General features: G+C 48.0%; 2 protein-coding genes across 2 annotated transcripts in view; both read left to right on the top strand.

Annotated features, from left to right (window-relative positions):
- Positions 1-22661, top strand: part of LOC311188229 (HLA class I histocompatibility antigen, alpha chain G-like) — a gene marked incomplete at both ends in the record, with an annotated part of 283119 nt that overhangs the window by 152882 nt on the left and 107576 nt on the right. The gene's annotated exons all lie outside the window — the stretch shown is intronic.
- Positions 16678-22661, top strand: part of LOC311167635 (HLA class I histocompatibility antigen, A alpha chain-like) — a gene marked incomplete at both ends in the record, with an annotated part of 94729 nt that continues 88745 nt past the window's right edge. The window contains 2 exons of the mRNA XM_084228707.1: positions 16678-16741; positions 17024-17293. Coding sequence (XP_084084833.1) covers positions 16678-16741; positions 17024-17293 — 334 coding nt within the window. The remainder of the gene's footprint in view (positions 16742-17023; positions 17294-22661) is intronic.

The following is a 22661-nucleotide window of genomic DNA, read 5'->3' as shown; positions in this document are numbered from 1 at the left end:
CGCAGCCTCTGCAGTGCTGGTTCGATCCCCGGCTGCTCCCCGGCCACTGGGTGAGGGTCCCACATGGCGTGCAGACCTCTCCTGCGCGTGCTGCTCCCCTCAGCAGTGTACTTTGGTCCTTCTGCCTGCTCTGCTCCCCGCTCTGGCTCTGGTGAATTCTCTCACCCTCCCGCGCTTCTGACTGTACCCAGTGCTTGTATAAATAAATAAATAAATCTTTAAAAAAAAAAAAAAAGATTTACAAAGAACTCACAGGACTCAACAAAGTAAACAATCCAGTCAAGAGATGGCAGAGAACTAAATTAGACACTTCTCCAAAAAGGAAATGCAAATGGCCAACAGGCATATGAAAAAATGTTCAGCATCCCTTATAATCAGGGAAATGCAAATCAAAACCATGATGAGATATCACCTTACACCAGTAGGAATGGCACATATCAAAAAGACTAGCAACAACAAATTGGGAGGATGTGGTGAAAAAGGAACTGTCCTACATTGCTGATGGGAGTGCAAACTGGCCCAACTGTTACAGGGCAGGGAGAGGGGCAGCCCAGACCCCACAAACCTGCCTGCTCTAAGTAGAATTGCTAGAGAGAAAGGATGTTCTGAGCTAATCCCATACAGGCTTTGTGGACCCCACCCCCACTCCAAACCAAAGTCATCAAGACATTGGGAAAGACAAATCCCATCACCACCCAAGGGAAGGTGGCTGGGACCTGAGGGTGGAGTTAAGCAGCCAGGTTGGGTATAAAAAACCAAACACCTGGGCCTTGGGGTCTCTGGCTCTGTTGCTCGCCTCCTGGCTTCACGGCTCCTGGCTCGCGGCCAGCTCTCAGAGTGCCATTTGGGATTCCTGATCGGCGGATCGGGTAGGACGCATTTAAAACTTTGTCTCCCACTTTTCTCCCTGAGCTGTACATTTCCTCATTTCCCCTTCCCTTGTAAATAAACCTTTTATTAACCTTTCACGTGTGCCTGCAGTAGAGCATTGATAAGTCCTTTTAAGCGTGCGGGTGAGGACCCACAGTCAGGCACCCCGTTTTGTATCGGGGCTGCCCTATAACAGGTTCTGCCATCTGCTGCATCAACACAAAACATGAGACTTTAATGGAAGGAAATTTAATATAATTAGGAAACAATGCAGAAAAGGCAAAGAATATAGTTTCTAAATCAAGCACCCAAAGTTACCTGTCCCCTCATGGGTAAAAGTCCACCCAAGCAGGATTGGCCCAGAGCAAGGCCCCAAAGCGTGCCACAAGTCTAAAGCACTTTCCAGTGGGGACCCACAGAAAAGGTTCAGAAACAACCAGACAAGTCTGGAAGAAAAAGAGCAAAATCAAAATCAAGACAAAAACCGCCATTGTCACCTCCCCACAGGGTCTCTCACCCACATCTGTGTCACCGAGTCCACGATCAAAAGGTAAGTGCAGTTTCTTCACGTGTCTCTCAGCTCCTTGTGCCTCCTCCAGGTCTCCTTCTGGCTCCATCCTGCTTCCTTCCTTCCTCAGTCTCCTCTGCAGCTTCTTCTCTCCTGCTCAGCTCCACCCTCCCTTGGGTGGGGCAGGAAACCTGGGACCTCCCGCTTTCCTGGGGACCACCCTGTTACACAACCACTATGGAAAGCTCTCTGGAGGTTCCTCAGCCTACTAAAAATGGAGCTACCATATGACCCAGCAATTCTGATGGAGGACAAGAATAGAAGGACTGGAAAGAAGGTACCCCAAGACCAAAACCTGGCTCACACAAGGAGGTGGGGGTCGAGGGGGGTAACATGACCATTAACCCAGCTGTAGAAGTCGTGACCCCCAGGCACCAGGGCCTTATCACAAGGCATGAGACCCAAGCTGGATCAGATGCTATGGGGGTGGAGCACAGGCCTGAGGTAAAGATATGGAGATTGGGCCCACCCTGGAATCTCTGGTCCCTTCCTGGTTTTGCCTAGTTATCCCAAATCAGCAACAAACAGGCCACTCCAGGGAGGAGTGACCCCTCCCAAAGAGAAGAGGACTATATCAGTGCAGTCTCTGCACAGGCTCCAGGCAGCACTCCCTCTGCCCACCTGTGACTCTGCAGGTGCCTCTTTTCACTAGCTCTCTCCCTCTGCAGGGCAGCAGCCTCCTGCCTGCCCATGACCTGTACCATGCTGGGGCTTCTCTTCACTGACCTCCCTCAGCGGAGGCCGCTATCCTTAAGGCCACCTGCCTGCAACCATGCAGGCCTCTCTTAGCAAACCTGTCTCTTTCCCTTTCCCTAATGACCTGCCCTTTATTTATTTATTTTTTTAAAGATTTATTTATTTATTTATACAAGCACTGGGTACAGTCAAAAGCGCAGGAGTGTGAGAGAATTCACCAGAGTCAGAGCGGAGAACAGAGCAGGCAGACTGACAAAGTACACTGCTGAGAAGAGCAGTGGGCAGCAGGGGAGGTCTTCGTGTCATGTGGGACCTTCACCCAGTGGCCGGGGATCGAACTGGTGCTGCAGAGGCTGCTGGCAGCTTCACAACCCAGCGCTCAACCGCTGCGCCACCAGGGGAGGCCCAGTAACCTGCCCTTTAAATATAACTAATGTCTCTGTCTCATGGAGAAACTTGCCTGGGAAAGTCGCTGCGTGCCATTGAAACAGGAGCTCTGGTGACACCTTTCCCAGAGTGAACCCAAGGACCCCACACTCTACAAAACTACCACAATTCCACTCCTAGGGATCTACACAAAGGACACAAAAACATTAATTCAAAGGAATACATGCACTCCTATGTTTATTGCAGCACTTATTACTAAGCTATGGAAACAACCCAAATGCCCAAAAATAGATGAGTGGCTCAAGAAGATGTGGTACATATACACCATGGAATACTATTCAGCAATAAAAAAAAAATAAATAAACTCATGCCAAAAAAGATAAACTCATGCCATTCACAACAAGGAAAAAGAATAATATCAGATGTTTTTGCTTATAGCAGGAATATAAGGGGAACCAAATATGAATATAAGGGGAATATAAGGGGAACCAAATAAGACATGGTGGGGGTGGGGAATAATAACAATACAAAACACAACAAAAGCAAACAGACAATTATAAACCAGAGACATCCTGGGTGGGGGAAGGGAGGGAGAGGGATCAGAGGGAGGGAGGGAGGAGCACAGGGGACTGTGGTGATAGTGCACGGGTGCATTGGAGGGAATTATATGGGGACTATACCTGAGGGAAATAAAGGAACATTTTTAAAAATGAACAATGATGTGAAATATAAATGAATGAATGAATGAATTTTAAAAAAGTCGAAACTAGCAAGCTGACCACAGAAATGAGGCACACAGCAGGGAGGGGGGTGAAGGGGAGGAATATGGTGATGGTTCACAGGTGACACGGTGGTGGGAGAACTATGGGGACGACAACAATGTAAGAAAAAAATTTAATTAAAAAATCAAATAAATTAATTAAATTTAAAAAGGAAGAAATACAAGGAACTGCAGAAGCAGCCTCCAGGTTCAGTGTTTGGGATTTCAGCGTTTTTGGATCTTCAGTGATTCCACGGTCAGCGATTTCTGCCCCCACCGTGCTGATCTTCCAGAAGGCTGTTGTGGGTCTCTGAAGGATGTGGAGAGGCCTCCAGCAGCCAGCCTCAGAGAGGAAAAGCTCAGAGGCTTTGCAAGTAACCAAGTGACTGAAACTGTTCCAAGTTTTGTGCTCTTACAACCTGGCAGGGAAGGCAAAGACCCAGAGCTGGGCGCCTCTCTGAGCTGTGAGTGGCCATTTGTCTGGTCATTTGGCTGCAGCAGCTGCTGCTTTGAGTGTTGCTTGTCTGGTGCTGCACTGCGGCATCTCGGCAGCTCTGGGAGCATTTCCTGTTGTGTCTTCTGTTGTCTTTGTGAGTTGGATCCTGGCCTATAGTCTGGCTGCCTCATGCCTCATGGCCGTCAGTGGTGGAAGAGGCCATCTTGGGACCATTTGTGTTTAGCATTTTAAAACACTGAACACTGCTTCAGGTGAGGTAAACGGTTATTTTAGGCTACAGGTACTCTTGTTTTTCCCTGGTTTGTTAAATAAATCCCATTTTTGTTGTTCTCTGAACCTGAATACACTTGTAGTTGTGCATTCTGGTGAAGAACTCAGGCAGTGACCAGTAAACTATTTTGGCAGTGTCCTTGGCCAGTTTTGGTGCCCCTTGCTGCCCTGCATCATTCAGAATTGATTCCCGGGAGGAGGAGTCTTCATCCCTGAAAATAGCAACGGGAAAAAGTGACAGGGACTCTGGGGTCAAGATCTCATCCCAGAAACTGAGGGCACCTGCTTCACTTATGGGGCTCACCCTGATCCTGGGAACCAGCTGTTATGTCCTGGGATGTGCTCCTGCCTGAACCAAAGATTATGGTTGTTGATGGAGAGGCGCCATTTGTGTCTGTGTGTAATTTTGGAAACAATTTGGACATAGAATGTGAGACTGGATAGGGGATAACCTTTACACACAATTCATTCCTGCTGGAAACCCAGGGAGATCCTGGGTGTAGCAGGCTGCGCCTCCCATGCTGTCTCTTAACATGGTCCGGGCATTGGGGGAGACTCCCAAGAGGGAATTTACTTCCCAGAAGAGGGGAGTTCTTGCACTTCCCAAAGAAGATCTGAACTAGGGAGTCTCCATGGCGATGACTGCTAAAGCTCTCCTCTTTGTTCTTGGTTAATGCAGAAGTTAGTTAATTGGCATGTGAAAACCCAAATCAGACCTAGATGTTAATTGATTTGTTATTCTTACACTTGAATCAGTATCAAAGAAAGTAGAAAATGCTAAAGGTATAGTTAGGAAAGAAATGTTCCGGCCCTGAGAACTATGGAGAACAAGCTGCCTTGAACCAGCTGTGCTTGGAAGCCATAGCCTGGGTGGGTGGGTGGGGGGGGAGGGTTGGGGGGGGTGCATGCTTGTGGCAGCAGTACATTTCCTGGTGTATGCAAGAGGTCAATAGTTTGCAGGCCGTGTGGAGGTTAGGAATTTCTAGTTAAGAGTTAGACTTCAGTAGAACTTACATAGATTTGAAGAGTTGTTTTAGACCACTTTGAAGTAATCAATAAATTAACCAAGTTAATTGAGTGCTAGGAGATAGATTGATTTTAGTAATTGAATATAGAATAGGAATTTTACACCCACTTTGTAACTGGGAAGGTATAATTGTTGCCAAATGTTGTGTTGTCTTACATGATTGATCATGTTAGTAAATGAGCTGTACCTAGGAAACTAATTTTTCTTAAGGTTACCAGAGAATTGCCCTTTAGGTGTGAGACCTAGGGAGTCTTTGCATGTTCATGAGAAAATACGTATTGATTGTTTTCTGTTCTATTTCAATGCTTATGCTGATGTAATCCAACCCTTAGCCTTAAGGTATAAAGACCCGCTGAGACCCTCAGCAGGAGATACTTGCACGAAAAAAGGTGTCTGTGTCTTCCTCACTCCTACCTCGCTCCATTTCCCCTCAGCCCTCGGAAAAAACTTCACCTATGCGGTCCTCTCCTTTCTGAGATCCCTGACGCGACTTCTAGCTGGAGCTGGTCTCCAGCACCTGGGGACACCTAAGGGCTCTGGACCTCTCTCCTCACCCCATGGCCACACGGGGGCGCTGCGGCGCTGTCCTAGTCTGGCAGCCAGGTGGGAGGGTGGGTGTTGTGCCTCAGGCTGAGAGGGTGAGCTGGGGCTGAGCATCCCTGGGGGAGGGGGTGAGATGCCCTGTGAGCAGGCACCAGGCTGGGGTGGGGGGAGTGGGGGAGAGGAGAGGAGGCTCTGGAGCTGCCCTGTGTCTGAGGCGCCATCTTCTCTCCCCACAGCCTCTCTCTGCAGCCCCTTGATGACAACACCCTGTGTCTTTCCTTGTTCTCCTTGGAGCTGTGCTCACTGGAGCTGTGGTGGCTGCAGCTGTGATGTGGAGGAAGAAGTTCAGGTAGGGAAGGGAATGGGGGGGTACCTGGGCCACTGGAGGGCTTTTTTGCCCTCCTTGGTAAATGTAAATACTATCCACACACGTGTCCCTTAGTCTGGAGCTGACTAAATGCTTATGAAATGCATATGAAAATGAATCACAAATTATTCATCTCGATAATTCTGGGGACCTTACTCCCAGAAAATATCAGAGGGGAGGCAGTTGGTCCAGACCCCTCTCATCTCCTTTTTTTTTTTTTTTAAGATTTATTTATTTATTTATACAAGCCTTAGGACTCAGCAGTCCAGCTCCAAGGTATCTATGAAGAACAAACATACTACTTTGAAGGGACCCTGCACTCCCGTGATCACTGCAGCACTATTCACAATAGCCAAGCTGTGGAAACAACCTAAATACCCCAAAACAGATGAGTAGATCAGGAGCCTCAATGGTGACGGGCTGTTCTGATGGACGATTTGCCCTCAAGTGGCCTCCTTGCTCTGGTCCCAATTTAGATGAGATGCTGGACTTCATGCTGATTCTATAATGAAAGGCAGATTTAGGGCCCTTGTGTTGGAGACAGTTTATTTTTCATGTGGGCAGAATGGAAGTAATTAGTGTCTAGAAGGTCTACTGAGTTGGCTTTCAATTTTCCACAAATTCTCTGATACAAGATAGTTCCCCCTCATGGGTGTGTCTGACTCGCTGGCTCTTCCCTCGTGAGAATAAAGGGACGCGCCACGTCACAGAGTCAGGCTCACAGGGGCTGAGACTTCCCGCCCAGGCTCCCCTCCTGGTCCCTCTCTGGGGTGACTCTCTGCACATGTGGACCCTCAGCTAAGGGGATGCCCACAGGACAGGGAACTGAGGGTTTTCTCCAGGAGCCACATGCATGAGCTCTGAGGCAGGTCCTTCCACGCTGATCACGGCCGTTCAGATCCGCCAACATCTCATCCCCATAGCAGCCTCGTGGGACCCAGAGCTGGAGCCTCTGAGTGAGGCCCCTCCTGCTGCCTCCCCTACCCCCCGACACCCGAGACCGTGCCAGATACCAGATCCTTGTGGTTTAGCTGCTAAGTTTGAAGTGATCTGGTACAAACTGTTACCGGAACCAACTGTCTCAGTGGTGGGAGCGGCAGGACAGTGATGTCCTTTCCACCTGCTGGTCCACCACAGGCAGATGTGGCAGTTGCTCCTCAGAGCCCAGTAACTGCCCTTTGTAATGGGCCAGTCAAGAGTGAGCTGTGAGCTGTCACCTGATAGGTGCTAACTGGTCCCACCAGACTTGTGGGTAAAAGCCAGGGTTGGAGGGAGCTGAGGAGTCCCCCCCCCAAGAAAGGAGATGAGGACCCCAGACCTGACAGAGAGGACAAGGGAGCCCCTGAAGGAGAGACGACGCCAGAAGCCCCTGAAGAAAAGAAGACGGTTCCAGCCTCCGAAGGAGGAAAAGAAACATCCAGCAGCCACCCTCCGAGGAGGGAGAGAAGCCGAAGGATTCTGCCACCGACTGGGCCTCGGTCCTGTCCCTGACATCACCTGAGAGGAGCCCAAAGTCCCTGGGCCTGGCGTCTCAAAGAGCTGTGTGTTTCTGGTGTAACCCACCCACTCACAAAGAGCCTTTAACACTGGGGGTCTCTGACACCGCCTCTGCGGGACCCATCGTGGCCATCACTACTGGCCGGTGCTGTCCAGCACCCCTCGGGACCGGTGGCGACCAACACTGATGCTCCCTGGGTGAGGCAGCTGCCACTTGTGGGTACAGTGAGCTCTTTGTTTCCCCTGTTTGTAAATAAACTCAATGGTGGTTATTCTGGGGCCTGAGGTCTCTTGCAATTGTGTGCATGGGTGAGACTCAAAGACCTGTCCTCTTACCGGGCACTGTCCTTTGTTGGTCTGTAGCTCTTGGTTTTGGTTTTTGGCCTTTTGGCCTTTGGGGGCCTTTTGTTGGCTCTCTGGTCTCAGAACCTGGGCAGGAGGTGGCCGTTCCTTCCATGCGGCCTCCTGCCCTGTGGCCTCTTGCAACCCTCTCCGTCCCTGCTTCAAACCACAGGCAATAAAGTGATCAGTGGCTGTTTTCTCACAAGAAACAGTGGAGGCCAGAGCAGCTGGAGTGACAGTCAAGGTCCTGATAGAAATAAGGTGTCAAACAAGAATTCTATGTCCCCTGGAAGTGTCCTTCAAAATAAAGGTGATAAAAAATTATTTTTACTGTTTTTAGATTCCATTTAATTTTGCTATTAATTTCTTTTCCTTCACGCAATGCCCAGAGCTGTGTCTGCAGGGTCATGGCCCAGAGAGGCTGTCCACAGCCTGGAGCTGTGAGCGGGGCTGACTCTGACCTGCCTGCAGGGACTGGGGCCCTGGAGCCCCAGAATCAGCCCACAGGGCTAGTCCTCCAGGGCGGCCCAGGCCTCACTCTGCCCTCATCTTGGCTCCCTGAATCTCCCTGTCATCCCAGCATTGGGGAATTGAGGGGGGATGTTCTGGAATAGGAGGGCGGCCTCTCCTTAGCCATCTGTCTCCCCATCTTTCTGCCCTCTGCCGCATCAAGAGAAAACATATAAGACCTTTCATGGAAAGGAACTTCAATACAATTAGGGTACAACAAAGAAAAGGGAAAGAATAAAGTTCCTAAACCAAGCACCCAAAGTTACTCATCCCCTCATGGGTAAATGTTCAGCCAAACAGGGTTGGCCCTGAGCAAGGCCTGAAGGCCTGTCACAGTCTAAAGCACCTTCCTGCAGGGACCCCTAGGAAAGGGTCAGAAACAGGCAAGTCTGGAAGGAAAAGAGAAAAATCAAGATAAAAGCTGCCATTGTCACCTCCCCCCGGTCTCTCACCCACATCTGTTTAACCCAGTCCAGGACCAAGAAGCACGTGCAGCTTCTTCACGTGTCTCTCTGCTCCAAGTGCCTCCCCCAGGTCTCCTCTTGGCTCTTTTCTTTCTTCACTCTCCTTCCCAGCTGCTTCTTCTCCCTGCTCAGCTCCACCCTCCCTTGGGTGGAACAAGGAAACTGGAACCTCCTCTTGGGAGAACCCCCTGTTACAGTCCTCTCCATCACCAGCATGCACATGTGTGTGGGTGACACCAGCCCTGCAGGGACGGGCAAGGCCCCGGATGTGTGCAGTTCCCTGGCAGTTACAGGCCAGCACTGCGGCATCCTCCCAGGTGAGACAGATGCTTGTAGCCCCCCAGTGAGAGCCCATGTCACCTACACAGACCTTCCCCTCACAGTGTCCCCCATGCTGACCCTTCCCTGGCTCCCCCTGCACCCCTTTCCACCTCTGTCCCCTAAAGTCCCCATTTCCATCCTCTGTTCTCTTTTTTAGGAGTCTCCCTATCCTCCTAGCCAGTGCCCTGGGGGCTCTCCTAGGCCCTTCCCTCCTCCAAAGAATGGAGAGTGTGAGGTGATTCCCAGGAGGAGGGGCTTTTGTCCTTGGAAGCAGAAGCAGAAACAAATTACAGGGACCCTGGGATCTAAGTTTCCATCCAAGAGACTGAGGTGACCTATATATTTGGGGATTTGCCCAGAACCTAGGAACCTGTTGTGATGTCCCAGGGACCTGGTTATCTCCTAAGTTCAAAGTCACCAACTGACTAGGAAATATGACACTTAAACTGACACAATGAACACGGACAGTTTGTTTAATTAGTGGTGCTAGGAAAACTGGACCACCACATGCAAAAGAATGAAACTAGATCACTACCTCTCACCAGGCACAAAAAACAACTCAAAATGGATAAAAGATCTGGACATAAGAAACCATAAATTATATAGAATACACGTAAAACACTATAAAACATACATCTCAGTAACATCTTTAAGACTCAGCACCCAAAGCAAAGAAAGTGAAGGAAAAGATAAACACCTAGGAGTACAGCAAACTGAAAAGCTTCTGTACAGGAAAAGAGACATTAACCAAAACAGACATGGCACTGGTTGGGAAAAAATCTTTGCACTCCGTACAACTGATAAGGGACTGATCACAAAGATAGACAAAGAGTTGATGAGACTCAACAAAAACAAAGTAAACAATCCAGTCAAGAAGTGGGCAGAAGTCGGCCTCCCTGGCGCAGCGGTTGAGCGCTGGGTTGCGAAGCTGCCCGCGGCCTCTGCGACGCAGGTTCGATCCCCGGCTGCTCCCCGGCCACCAGCGGAGGGTCCCACATGGCGCGCAGACCTCTCCTGCCACCCGCTGCTCCCCTCAGCAGTGTACTTCGGTCCTTCTGCCTGCTCTGCTCCCCGCTCTGCCTCTGGTGAATTCTCTCACCCTCCCGCGCTACTGACTGTACCCAGTGCATGTATAAACAAACAAACAAACAAACAAATAAATAAATAAATAAAGCATGCCTCTATTAAAAAAAAAAAAAAAAAGATGAAACCTGTGAAGCTATACGTAGCCTCTGCACCACGAGTTCGATCCCCGGCCAGGGAGATACCCATATGGCACAGCAGACCTCTCCTGACTGGCCCGCTGCTCCCCTCAGCAGTGTATTTCAGTCAGTCTGCCTGTTCTGCTCCCAGCTGTCTCTGGTGAATCCTCTCACCCCACGCACCTCTCTCCTGTACCCCAGTTCTTGTATGCATAAGTAAATAGATCATTAAAAACGAACATGTAAAATATATAAAAATAAATTTAAAAATTGAAAGCAAAAAAACCCCACAACAATCAAACTGACACAGGACTTGGGCGCCCCCTGTGTGCAAATCCCTAACCTGCTGCTGGGAGAGAGCCTGGCTCAGGTCTTAAGCAGCTCTGGGCGCCTGTGCTCAGCCCTGTGGCCACACGGGGGCGCTGCCGCGCTGTTCCGGATTCTGGTGGAGCCGCCAGGACGTGGCGGGGTCTGAGGTGGGCAGAGTTGGGGGTCCTGGAGGGCGGCGTCCTGGGGTGAGATGCTCTGTGAGGAGTCAGAGCAGCAGGGCTCAGAGGAGGGGAGACTCCGGAGCCTGCCCTGGGTGTGAGGTTTCCAGCTTTTCTCCCCAGTGTCCCTCTCTCCAGTCATTGGATAACAAAACCTGGGAAAAGAGGAAAGTAGATAGTTTTTTCCTTCTACAACCTATTAAGTGTTAACAGTAGTTTAAAGAAAAATGTAAAGAATACTGTTAGATTTACAGAAAATCTGCAAAGATAGTAGGTTCTGTTAGGGGGAGAGGATGTCCTGAACAAAAGCCACAAATAGGTTTGATGGCCCCCACCCCCACCCAGACCAGAGAGATCCAAGACACCAAGGGCTACAAATCCCACCAAGGAACCCAAAAGAAGAAAACAAACAACCCAATCAAAACGAGAGCTAAACAGGTACTTCTCTAAAGACACACATGTGGCCAATACGTACATGGATAAAGGTTTGTCATTATGTGCTGTCAGGAAAATGCCAATTAAAACAACAGTGAGATACCACCTCACACCTGTGACAACGACCCATTGTAGGGGGAGGAAGAAAAGGAACTCTGGTACATGGTGGGTGGGGATGATGACTTACCTGCTAGCGGGCAGAACAAGGGGTTCCCCAGATCCTCAAACCTGATCAATCTAAGTGGTTACTGTCATCAGTTACATAAAGACAAAACATACTATAGTGGGTAAGACCTTTAATAGAAAAGAGTAATATAATTCATGTGCAATAGAGAAAGAGAAGATAAAGAATATAGTTAAAATAGTTTCCAAATGAAACTTCCCAAGTTCCCATCCCCTCATGGGTAATGCCCAGCAAAACAGGGTTGGCCCAAAGCAGCACTGCTGAGACCCAAAAACTTGCCACAGTCTAAGGCACCTCTGGTGGGGACTCCCAGAAAAGGGGCAGGAAGAACCAGGAAAGTCTGAAAGGACAAGAGCAAAATCAAAATCCACAGCAAGATAAAGGCTGCCATTGTTAGCCTCCCCTAGGTCTCTCACCCACGTCTTTGTCTCTTTCAAGGGTTTCTTTCCATGTCCCCCGGGTCCTCGGCACCAGCCCAAAGCTCAGAAGCAAGCGTGGTTTCTTCTTCAAATGTCCCTCTGCTCCATGCGCCTCCTCCAGTCTCCTTTCCCCATCTCGTTGCTTCTGCCTCCTCTTTACCTTCTCATCCCTGGTGAGCTCCACTCTTCCTGGGGTGGGGCAGGAAAACTGGAACCTTCCTTTCCTATGGATACCACATGTTACAGTCCTGCCCCTGTGGAGAACAGAATGAAGGCTCCTCAAAATATTCAAAATACACCTTCCACACGGTCAAGCATTCCATCCCTTGGTATTTATCCAAAGGAGGTAAAAACACTAATTCCAAAGGATATGTGTCTGCTATGTTCACTGCAGCACTGTGCAAAATAACTAACTGTGGAAACGACAGATGAGTGCCAAATGACAGATGAGTGGACAAAGGAGAGGTGGTAGATAGCCACAATGGAATACTACTCAGCTGTGAAAAAGATAAAACCTTGAATTTCCAAAACATGGATTGATCAGGAGGGAATGATGCTCAGTGAAATAAGCTTGACGGAGAAAGTCAAATACTAGATGATTTCATTCATATGTGGAATATAAAGAAACAAAGCAGGGACAGATGAAACTAAACCAAAACAAACTCTAGAAATATGACTGGAGAATTGACCCTATGGGTGAGGGAGGGTGAGAGCAGGACACTAAGAGGGAAGAGGGCCTCATGGACTATGGTGGAGGACTGTAGTGCCCTTAGGTGGGTGTGATGTGGTAACAAACATCTGAGAAGGGGTGACCCTGTGCCTCTGGACACATGCAGTGTGTAAACTCATGTTGCCTCAATAGAAATAATACAGTAATGACAGAAAAAGGAAAATTAAAAAAAAAGGTAAATTGTCTCCATCAATCACCGACCTCAGGACTTTGCCTCCACCTCCTCACTGTCATGCAGGGTGAGGGGCTGGTTTCCCACAAGGGCAGAGGCAGGAGGTGCAGGGACTCCTGGGGCTGCTCAGACCCCGCTGAGTAGAGACACTGCAGAGAGGGCGGCTCTGAGGGGACCGGAGACAGAGGGTCAGAGTAACCCGTGGTGCTGAGTGAGGATCTGGTACCCAAGGAGAGGGGAGTGTGTGTGTGTGTGTGTGTGTGTGTGTGTGTGTGTGAGATAGGAGAGACAGGGCACACAGCATAGACAGTGGGAGGACAATTACACATCAAGCCCAGCATAAATGACTTCAAATCCCACAAAGACCAAAGAATGTCAGGACAACACCTCGATGGCAAAAGTTCCATCAAGAAGCTATTTTGAGCAGGTCTTGAGAAAGCAATAGGTATGAAGAAGAGGAGGAAGTTTAGAAACATGTCTTGGTTGAACTGAGCTGGAAGGAGCTGGGTAGCACCCCACTCCAGGACCCCTGCTAGGAGGTGGTGGCCCCCCTTTCCCTGACATCCCCCTCCCCCAGTCTCCAACATAACTTTAAGCTCACCTCCTTTGGGGTCACTATAGAAAACCCACTGGCCTCAGAGTCAGGGATCTCCAGCCTGGCAGCCCCTCTGTTTCCCAGGGGGTCACTGGCTCCATGGGCTGCAGCTACTCTCTTTCTAGACCAGAGCTGGAGGGAGTCCCACAGGGGGAGGGAGGAGTGTGTGCCCTGCTGGCCTGGCCCAGGGATGGGATTAGCACGGGTCATACCAGTTTCTGAGCTGAGCCTTTGTTTACAGTCCAGGGAAGGAGGGGAAAGATGGAGCAGGGCCAACCTCAGCTCCTGGAGGAAGGTGTAAAGTTAGAGTGGGTGAAATTATTGTTTCTTTCTTATTTTCTCATCATCACAATCCACTGGACAACATCCAGAGTGAGGGTTGGGTCCCCTTAGTGATGGACACCCACTACCTGCCCAGGCAGCCCTTTTATTGTTAATCTTATAAAAAAAAATTCCTCCTGAACAACACACAAAAATAAAACTACAGGCCAATCTCTCTAATGAACACGGATGCAAAAATCCTCAATAAAATTTTTGCCAACAATGTATCCATAAGACAATTCACCAGGACCAAGCAGTGCCACAAAATGTCCTGTCAGGGGTTCCTGAAAGGATGAGACGGCCTAGGCAACACATTAAGGGCTGAAGGGAAGGGGTGAGGCAGACACGCACTCTTTTTTTGGGTGCAAGTATCTCCTACTGAGGGGCTCAGCAGATCCTTTATTTATACTTTTTTAGCAAGCCATGAGATTACATTATCATGTGCATAGAAACGAAGCAGAAACAATCAGTGCATCCCTTAGACTTTTTGTTGCTATGTGCCTTCCGCAAGAAGGCAACCTTCAAGGTTAATAGATCGAAAACTAAGCCTTACACCAAAACTTATTATTTCAGTTAAACAATTTCCTAAAACAGTTGATAGCTGTCGGTACACTCCTATCAGCTAAAGCCTAAGCATCAGAAGACTCCTCTATTCATATGGCCTTCAGCCAGAGACCAGCTGCTTCTCAGCTATCAGAACTTTTTCTACCTAGAAACTCCTTAACACAACTAACTTCATTTAAAAACTTTCCTAAGAAACTTCTAAAAAAGCAAAAGAAGGACTTGCTATAATTGTTGTGTTGGATTGCTTGTCAGGCATGTACAATAAATTGTCTCCCACTGTCAAGTGTGCCAAACTGTTTAATAACTAATTTCTAAACAAATATTTTTCCATGCCATTTACTTGCAGTCTACTGATACATATAATTTTTTTTTTTTAAGATTTATTTATTTATTTATTTATATAAGCACTGGGTACAGTCAGAAGCACAGGAGGGTGAGAGAATTCACCAGAGCCAGAACAGGGAACAGAGCAGGCAGACTGATGAAATACACTGCTAAGGGGAGCAGCGGGCGCGGCAGGAGAGGTCTATCACGCCATGTGGGACCCTTGCCGGTGGCCGGAGATAGAACTGGCGCTGCAGAGGCTGCGGGCAGCTTGGCAACCCAGCACTCAACTGCTGTGCCACCAGGGAGGCCCTGATACCTATAATTTATTGCCTAATGTACTTTCTGAGAAATCTTTCTCTTTTTATGACCAAGAACAAAAAACAAAGGGATGTTAAATCTTCAGCCCCACAGTGTGAGACTCTTTAAACTTTGGCCCCATGGTGGGAGGCCCTTTTTCTTCAGCCCCAGGGTGTGAGGCTCTTTGAGCTTGGGCCCCACCACAGTGTGAGGCCCTTTTTCTTATCTTAGTGAGGGCCTTTTTTTTAGCTGAGTTCCAGTGTCTTATCTGGCTGGGGCATCAAGGCCCCCTGCAGCAAAGTAGGATTTATTCCAGGGACACAAGGATGGTTCAACATCTGAAAATCAATCAAGGTAACTCAACACATCAACATAAAGAAACATAAAAACCATGTGATAATATCAACAGATGCTGACAAAGCTTTTGACAATGTACAACACCCATTTATGATAAAGGCCCTTGAAATTCTCGGGATACAAGAAACATACCTCAACATCATAAAGGCCATCTATGACAAGCCCATAGCCAATATAATTCTAAATGGTGAAAAGTTGAAAAAATTTCCATTAAGATCTGGAACAAGACAAGGATGTCCACTCTCACCACTGCTCTTCAATATAATACTGGAAGTCCTAGCCAGAGCAATAAGACAAGAGAAAGGCATACAAGGAATCCAAATAGGGAAGGAAGAAGTAAAACTATCACTATTCACAGATGATATGATAATATACATAGAGAACCCCAAAATGCCACAGAAAAACTAATCAAACTAATCAATTAGTTTAGTAAAGCAGCAGGATACAAAATCAACACACAGGGCCTCCCCAGTGGCGCAGCGGTTGAGCTTTACCCACATTGCAGCAACCAGGTATAAGGCAGGCAGGGAGGCCAGGAGGCCAGTAGACCTCCAAGCCTCCCAGCAAGTCTTCACTCTGGGCTTCTCTCTCCCTCTTCTGGCTTTCTTTATCCCCTTGTCTCTCCTGCCTCTTATCCTGCTTCTCTTGGTGACTATCTCAATACTCCTCCCATGGCCCACAGAAGTAAACAAGTCAGCTTACAACAGTGTGACAACTGCAGGGGCCCCATCAGTTAGGGCAAACCTAATTGTGGGAGGGCCGAAAAGCCTGAAAACCATTTACCCTACACCAACATTCTTTTACTGAGACAGAGAAGAAAAATAATTGCAAAAATGGAAGCTGTAAAAGATCCACTTATGACCCTGATTGTTTTCTTACGTATCTGTATTTCTTTAAGATACTTTGTGAACACACAATGATTATTAATATTATTCTAAATTAAATAAAAATATCTATAAAATGTTTTTATTCCTCATGTAGTAAATACTGAGAGCAATAACCTCCTAAAATTATACCAGGGTCTCCGCTAATTTGTAAAACTATAGAGATCCTGAATCGAAAAAGCTTGAAAGTCGCTCACCTAGTCCTTGCCCTGGACTCAGGAAGGCAACAGTGTGACAAAGGCCTTGGAGCAGGAGAGGAGGGGCAGCAAAATCCCAGGTATAGGGTGTGGTTCTCAGGGTCTCAGCCCTGTGGGTTGTGTCTGGGGCAGGGAAGGTTACTGTTGGGGATGCCCCATCTCCCCACAGTTTCACCTCTCTCTCTCTCTCTCTCTCTCTCTCTCTCTCTCTCTCTCTCTCTCTCTCTCTCTCTCTCTCTCTCTCTCTCACAACCTGTGTGGGGTCTTCCTTCCTGGATACTGGTGACTCATCCCAGTTCTCACTCCCCATTGCTTGGAGGGTTTCCAGAGCCGCCAATCAGCAGCTGGGAGTAGGGGGCCTCCAGTTATAAATTCTCTGCTGACCAGTCTGGACTCAGGGTCTCCCCAGACCCAAGAGCCCAAGTAATGACGTCTCAAACTCTCCTGCTGCTGCTCTCCTGGGCCCTGGCACTGAGGGAGGCCTGGGCAGGTGAGTGCGGGCTCAGGAGGGAAAAGGCCACTGAGGAGGGGGAACTAGAGGAAACCTGGTGGAGCACAGGACCCAGGAAAGTCATGGCTCCCCCACTGCTAGCCCTGTTGACCCCGTGACCCCACCCTGCCCTGCCCCTTTCTGTCCTTCCCAGCCTCCCGCCTCCTCTAGCCCCCTGAGTCTCCAGCCTCCTCATCCGCCGCCCCATTTTAATCTCAGGAGCCCCTCTCCCCCTCCCCTCCCGCCCCGTCTCCCCAGCCCGGGTCTCCCTCCCGCCCCCAGGCTCCCACTCCCTGAGGTATTTCTTCACCGCGATGTCCCGGCCCGGCCTCGGGGAGCCCCGCTTCATCTCGGTGGGCTCCGTGGACGACACGCGGTTCGCGCGGTTCGACAGCGACTCCCCGGGCCAGAGGATGGAGCCGCGGGCGCCCTGGGCGGGGCGGGAGGGGCCGGAGTACTGGGAGGAGGAGACGCGGGCCGTGAAGGGCCAAGCACAGCGGTACCGAGAGAACCTGCGCGCCCTGCGCGGCTACTACAACCAGAGCGCGGCCGGTGAGCGGGGCGGGCCCGGGGCGCTCACGACCCCACCCCCGCGGGCGGGCGGGGACCCCAGACCCCGGCCCGAGCGTCCCCTCGAGGCAGGGGGACCCGCCGGACCCTCGACCCGGGACGAGCCCCGGGACGTTCTTCCCTGCGGTTTTAGGGTTATGGTGGGCGGGGTGGGCGGGGTGCGGGGTATGAGGTAATTTTTGTGTGTGGTGTGAGGTAAGTCTATCTTCACTCTTTGTAACTGTCCGGTTCTCCCAGTGCCATTTATTGAAGAGACAGTCCTTGCTCCATTGTGAGCTCTTGGCTGGTTTGTTTTAAGTGAGTTGTGCATGCTTATGATACCGGAACTGTCAGGCCTAGTCTCCCAGCCAGGAACAGATTCCAGGCTGCAGGGCAGCGCTGAGCTCCAGCCTCTAGACCCCCAACGGCTGGTGTCTCAGGAAGCCGAAGCAGGACCTTCGCAGATGCTCAGGCAAACAAGCGAGAAGAGGCAGGTTTGTTTAGAGAAAGAAAAAGTTTATTGAGGAGAAAAAGAATAGGAATAAAGTGGGACTCCCAGGCCAGGGAACCAGGCCAGGGAGGGGCAAGGAAGCCAAAGTGGAGTCGTGTCTCAGGGAATATAGACCTTCTTTCCCTCATTATTCTAAAGCTCCACCAGTCTCTTTGTGATTGGTTAGTTCTCTGCTGTCTCACTTAATTTGCTACTGAGTGGGGAGGATCTTCACACTCCTTGTCTAACAGGTCTGTCTTTCCTCATTTGTTGCCTCTTCCCCCTTGTTTGATAGATTTATCTTTATGGCCCAGTCTCCCAAGTGAGCACCCCTGCATTTTAGGGAAGAGAAAGTTAAACATCAGCTATTGAAGAAAAACAGGCTGCCGCCCACCAGTCTCAGTGCTGACCCCTTCTCATCTCCCCCTTGCATAAATATCCCTGCACTCTGACAAAGGGCAGAACGGTGGTCTTTCAGACATGAGTCTGCTGCCCTCCTAATTTGTCCATAAATTAAACCACTCTCTGTTTCCCCAAACTCCACCTCCCTTTATCACCTGAGGGAAACCAAGGCCAGTGTTAACAATGTTGTCCTTGGTGCTGGGATGTTTATTATTCCCAATGGAGTTAGTTATATTCCTCTTGTTGCCCTTATCTCTGAAGCCTTCCTTAATTCTCCGGAGGTCCCCACCTGTACTGTCCTTGAGGCTGCCTAATTCTCCCTAATTTGTCCTCAGATTCATATATATCTTCAATTTGTGGACAAATAAGTATTCATTATGTTCTTTTATGGTCCCTTAGATTTCTGTAGTATTTGTTGCAAAATTGCTATCATTTCTGATTTTGTGTTTTCTCTCTCTTCTTTGATTAAATGTGTGTGTGTGTGTGTATATATATATATATATATATATATATGTTTATTTCTGGGCTCTCAGTTCCTTTCCATTTTCTGTTTGTTTTTATTCCAAAGCCATGCTGTTTTGATTACTATTGCTTTGTACTAGTTGGCAGTGGGGTGCATGATGCCTCCATTTTTATTCTTATTTTCTCAGGATTATTATTGCTATTTGGGTCTTTTGTAATTTCAAATGATTTTTATGATTGTTTGGTTCTATTTCTATGGAGAGTGTCATTTGGTGTTTTTAGGGATTTTGTTGAACCTGAACATTGCTGTAAGTAACATAACCATTCTCATGATGTTGGTTCTTCCAGTCTATGAGCAACATGATCTTTTCAGTTCTTAGGGTCTTCTGTTGCTTTCAACAATGTCATGGTTTTCAGAGGCTTTTAACCTCTTTGATTTGACTCTTTTTGACTTGGTTGATATGGGATGGTTTTCCTAATTTCACTTTCTGCTGGTTTATTATTTGTGTGTAGAAACAACACAGATTTTTTTGTATATTAATTTTTTAGCCTCTCACCTTACTGTTTTCTTTTTATTGCTGTGAATAGTTTTTTATTGGAGCCCTTGGGATTTTATATGTAAATTATTATATCATCTTCAAATGGTGATATTTTTATTTCTTTCTGTACAGTTTGGTTACCTTTATATCCTTCCTTGGTCTAATTGCTGTGGCTAGGATTTCCAATGCTTCCAGTATGTATTGTTGAATTCCGCTTTCTTGTATTTTGTTGAGGACTTTTGCATCTATATTTATCAGAGATAATGGTTTATAGAGGTCTGTTTTGTGAAGTCCTTGTCTGTTGATGTTTGGAATTTCACTCTCATTTTCAACTTTGTTTTTAGAAGAGTTTGATTAAATAGGCATCAATTTTTTTAAAAAGTTTGGCAGCATTGGGCCTCCCTGCTGGTGCAAGGGGTTAAGTCTTAGCACTGTGAAGTTATCGGTAGCCACTGGGCACGAGCTCCCTGGCCAGGGAGCTGACCCACCTGGCACAGCAGACCTCTCCTGTCTCGTCCCCTGCTCCCCTCAGCAGTGTGTTTCAGTCATTCTGCCCATTCTGCTCCCCACTCTGTCTCTGGTGAGTCCTCTCACCCCCCACCTCTCCCTCTCCTTGCACCTCTGGCCTACACCCCAGTTCTTGTATGCACAATAAAAATAATTAAATAAAGTAAACCCTTAAAATAAAAAGTTTGGGAGAATTCACTCATGAAGCCTCTGGTCCTGGACTTTTGTTTTTTTGAAGGCTTTCAAGTTACTGTCTCAGTTTTCTTACTCACTGTCTGTTCAGATTTTCTGTTTCTTCCAAATTCAGTTTTGGATATTAAATATTTTAATTTGTTCATTTCTTCTGGGTTGTTCAATTTGGACAAATAAGTATTCATTATATTCTTTTATGTTCCCTTAGATTTCTGTAGTATTTGTTGCAAAATCGCTATCATTTCTAATTTTGTGTTTTCTCTCTCTGTGAGACTAAAAGTTTATTGATCTTTATTCATCTTTTCAAAGAACCATGCCTTGGTTTCACTGATGTTTTGAATTCTTTTTTTCATTTCGATTTCATTTATTTCCCTTCTACTTTTTATTACTTTCCTCCTTCTGCTGTTTTCTTTATCTTATTTCTTTTACTACTAGTTCCTTTAGTGTTGGGAGAGACCCCGTGCAGTGAGCAGAAGGGCCTTAACCTGAGTCCCAAAGGCATGTGAAAACACATGCGTCTCAGAGGAAAACCTCTGAGTGCCCGGACCTGGTGTTGAGTGCCGGGAAAGTGTCCTGTGTGGAGTCAGGCCTCTAGTCTCCACAGCTTTTTTTTTTTTCCCTTCAAGATTATTTATTTATTTATGCAAGAACTGGGTACAGTCAGAAGCGTGGGAGGGTGAGAGAATTCACCACAGCCAGAGCGGGGAACAGAATAGGCAGACTGACGAAATACACTGTTGAGGGGAGCAGCGGGCATGACAGGAGAGCTCTACTGTGCCGTGTGGGACCCTCCTGGGTGGCTGGGGATCAAACCAGCTCTGCAGAGGCTGGGGGCAGCTGGGCAGCTTCACAGCCCAGCGCGCACCCACTGGGCCACCAGGGGAGGCCCCCTCCACACAGTCTTAGAATAACAAAAATAATGAGCAAAATTCCCATGCTCTAGCTAGGGGGCAATAAGAATATGTGCGTGAGAACTAACCATCTGGTACCCTACTGTCTGAAGTAGATAGATAATAGTAATAAAGTAGACTAATCAATCATATGTGTTGTCATTATATGGTATGCTTTGATGTTACACCTGCTGCACTTAAACTAGTATATAATGGGGCCTCCCCTGGTGGCACAGCGGTTGAGCACTGGGCTGCGAGGCTGCTGCCCGCAGCCTCTGCAGCAACGATTCGTTTCCCGGCCACCGGCCAGGGTCGCACCAATAAATAAATAAATAGATAGATAGATAGATAGATAAATAAATAAATAAATAAACTAGTATATTATGAGCACTAAGAAAATAAAGATTTGCTGCATGCTGGACATGACAGTCCCGCCTGTCTGATTTCCCTCACTGTCGCATCCTAGGTCCAGGACTCACTAGAATTCCACACTTTAGATATAACCTTAGATTTTTTTGTGGTTCTTCTTGTCTCCTGAAATAGGCCTGTATTACTATTTTTTTTAAGATTTATTTATTTATACAAGGATCGGGGTACAAGCCAGATGTGCGGGAGGGTGAGAGTATTCACCAGAGACAGGGGAGCAGAACAGGCAGACTGACCGAAATGCACTGATGAGGGGAGCAGCGGGTAAGACAGGAGAGGTCTGCCGCGCCATGTGGGTATCTTCTGGGCCGGCTGGGATCGAACCCGCACTACAGAGGCTGAGGACTGCTCCACAGCACTACGCTCAACCTCCTGTGCCACCAGGGAGATCCAGGTCTGTATTACTATTACCCTCCCTCTTAGTGCTGCTTTTGCTGCATCCCTTTAGTTATGATGAGTGTGTCTTCATTTTCATTTGTCTTCAGGTAATTTTTGATTTCCTCATTAACTCAATTGTTTGGTAGTGTGAGAAAGATCTGTGAACACCTTGAATGAATAAGTATTCTGTTGCTTTTGGGTTTTATGCTCTGTAAATATCTATTAAGTAAATCTCATCTAATTTCTCATTTAAGGTCATTGCTTCCTTGTTGATTTGTTGTCTGGATGACTGTCCATTTAGAAAGTGAAGTGCTAAACTCCCATGTTATTATTGTGCTGTTCTCAATGGATATTTACACCTGTTAATATCTACCCTATACACTTTGGTAAGCATATTGTATTCACACATATTAACAAGTGGTATATCTTCCTATTGAGTTGATCCTTTTTTCATTTTCATCTTTTTCAAATATAATACCCATCTTTGTTTCTGGTGAACTTTTTTGGTCAGAAGTTTATTTTATCTGCTACAAGTATATTTGTTTCTGTCTTTTTAAATTATCCTTTCACTGTGGCCCCTGACTTACTCTCCCTGGGGGAGGTTTCCCAGGCCCTAAGGGTGCAGTAAAAGAACTATGTATTTTATGTGCATTGCAAAATATAAAATGCAAGAGGAGGGTTCCAAGTGGGAGGTGGGGGGTAGAGACATTGATAGGTCAGGGCTAAAGGGGGCAGACCCCGCCTCAGGTTGAGGGAGTCTCAAGAGCCCCCGGTCTGCACTGAGAAGGAAATCCCCTAAAGCTGTGAGCCAGTGCCTGCTCATGTCCCCTCTAGGACTGGGTAGGAAGGCCTGGGCAGCCTCAGCCAGGTGGCAGCATTCGGGGTGGAGCTAAGATTGCAGAGTGAGTGGGCCAGGAAGGGCCACAAAGGCCAGTGCAGCCTGAGAGCCTGGGGAGCTGCAAGGACCCAGGCAGGGTTGGCCTCTGTGAGCACAGGGCCGATGAGGCACAGAGCATATCACCTGAGATCCAGAAGACCATGCAGTTAGGAGCTGCTGGCCAGGGCTGGGGCTGGAGCAGGCTAAA

This window comes from Talpa europaea (genome assembly GCF_964194135.1).
Source record: "Talpa europaea genome assembly, chromosome: 2".
Lineage (NCBI taxonomy): Eukaryota > Metazoa > Chordata > Mammalia > Eulipotyphla > Talpidae > Talpa > Talpa europaea.
This window is presented reverse-complemented; position numbering and strand designations above follow the sequence as displayed.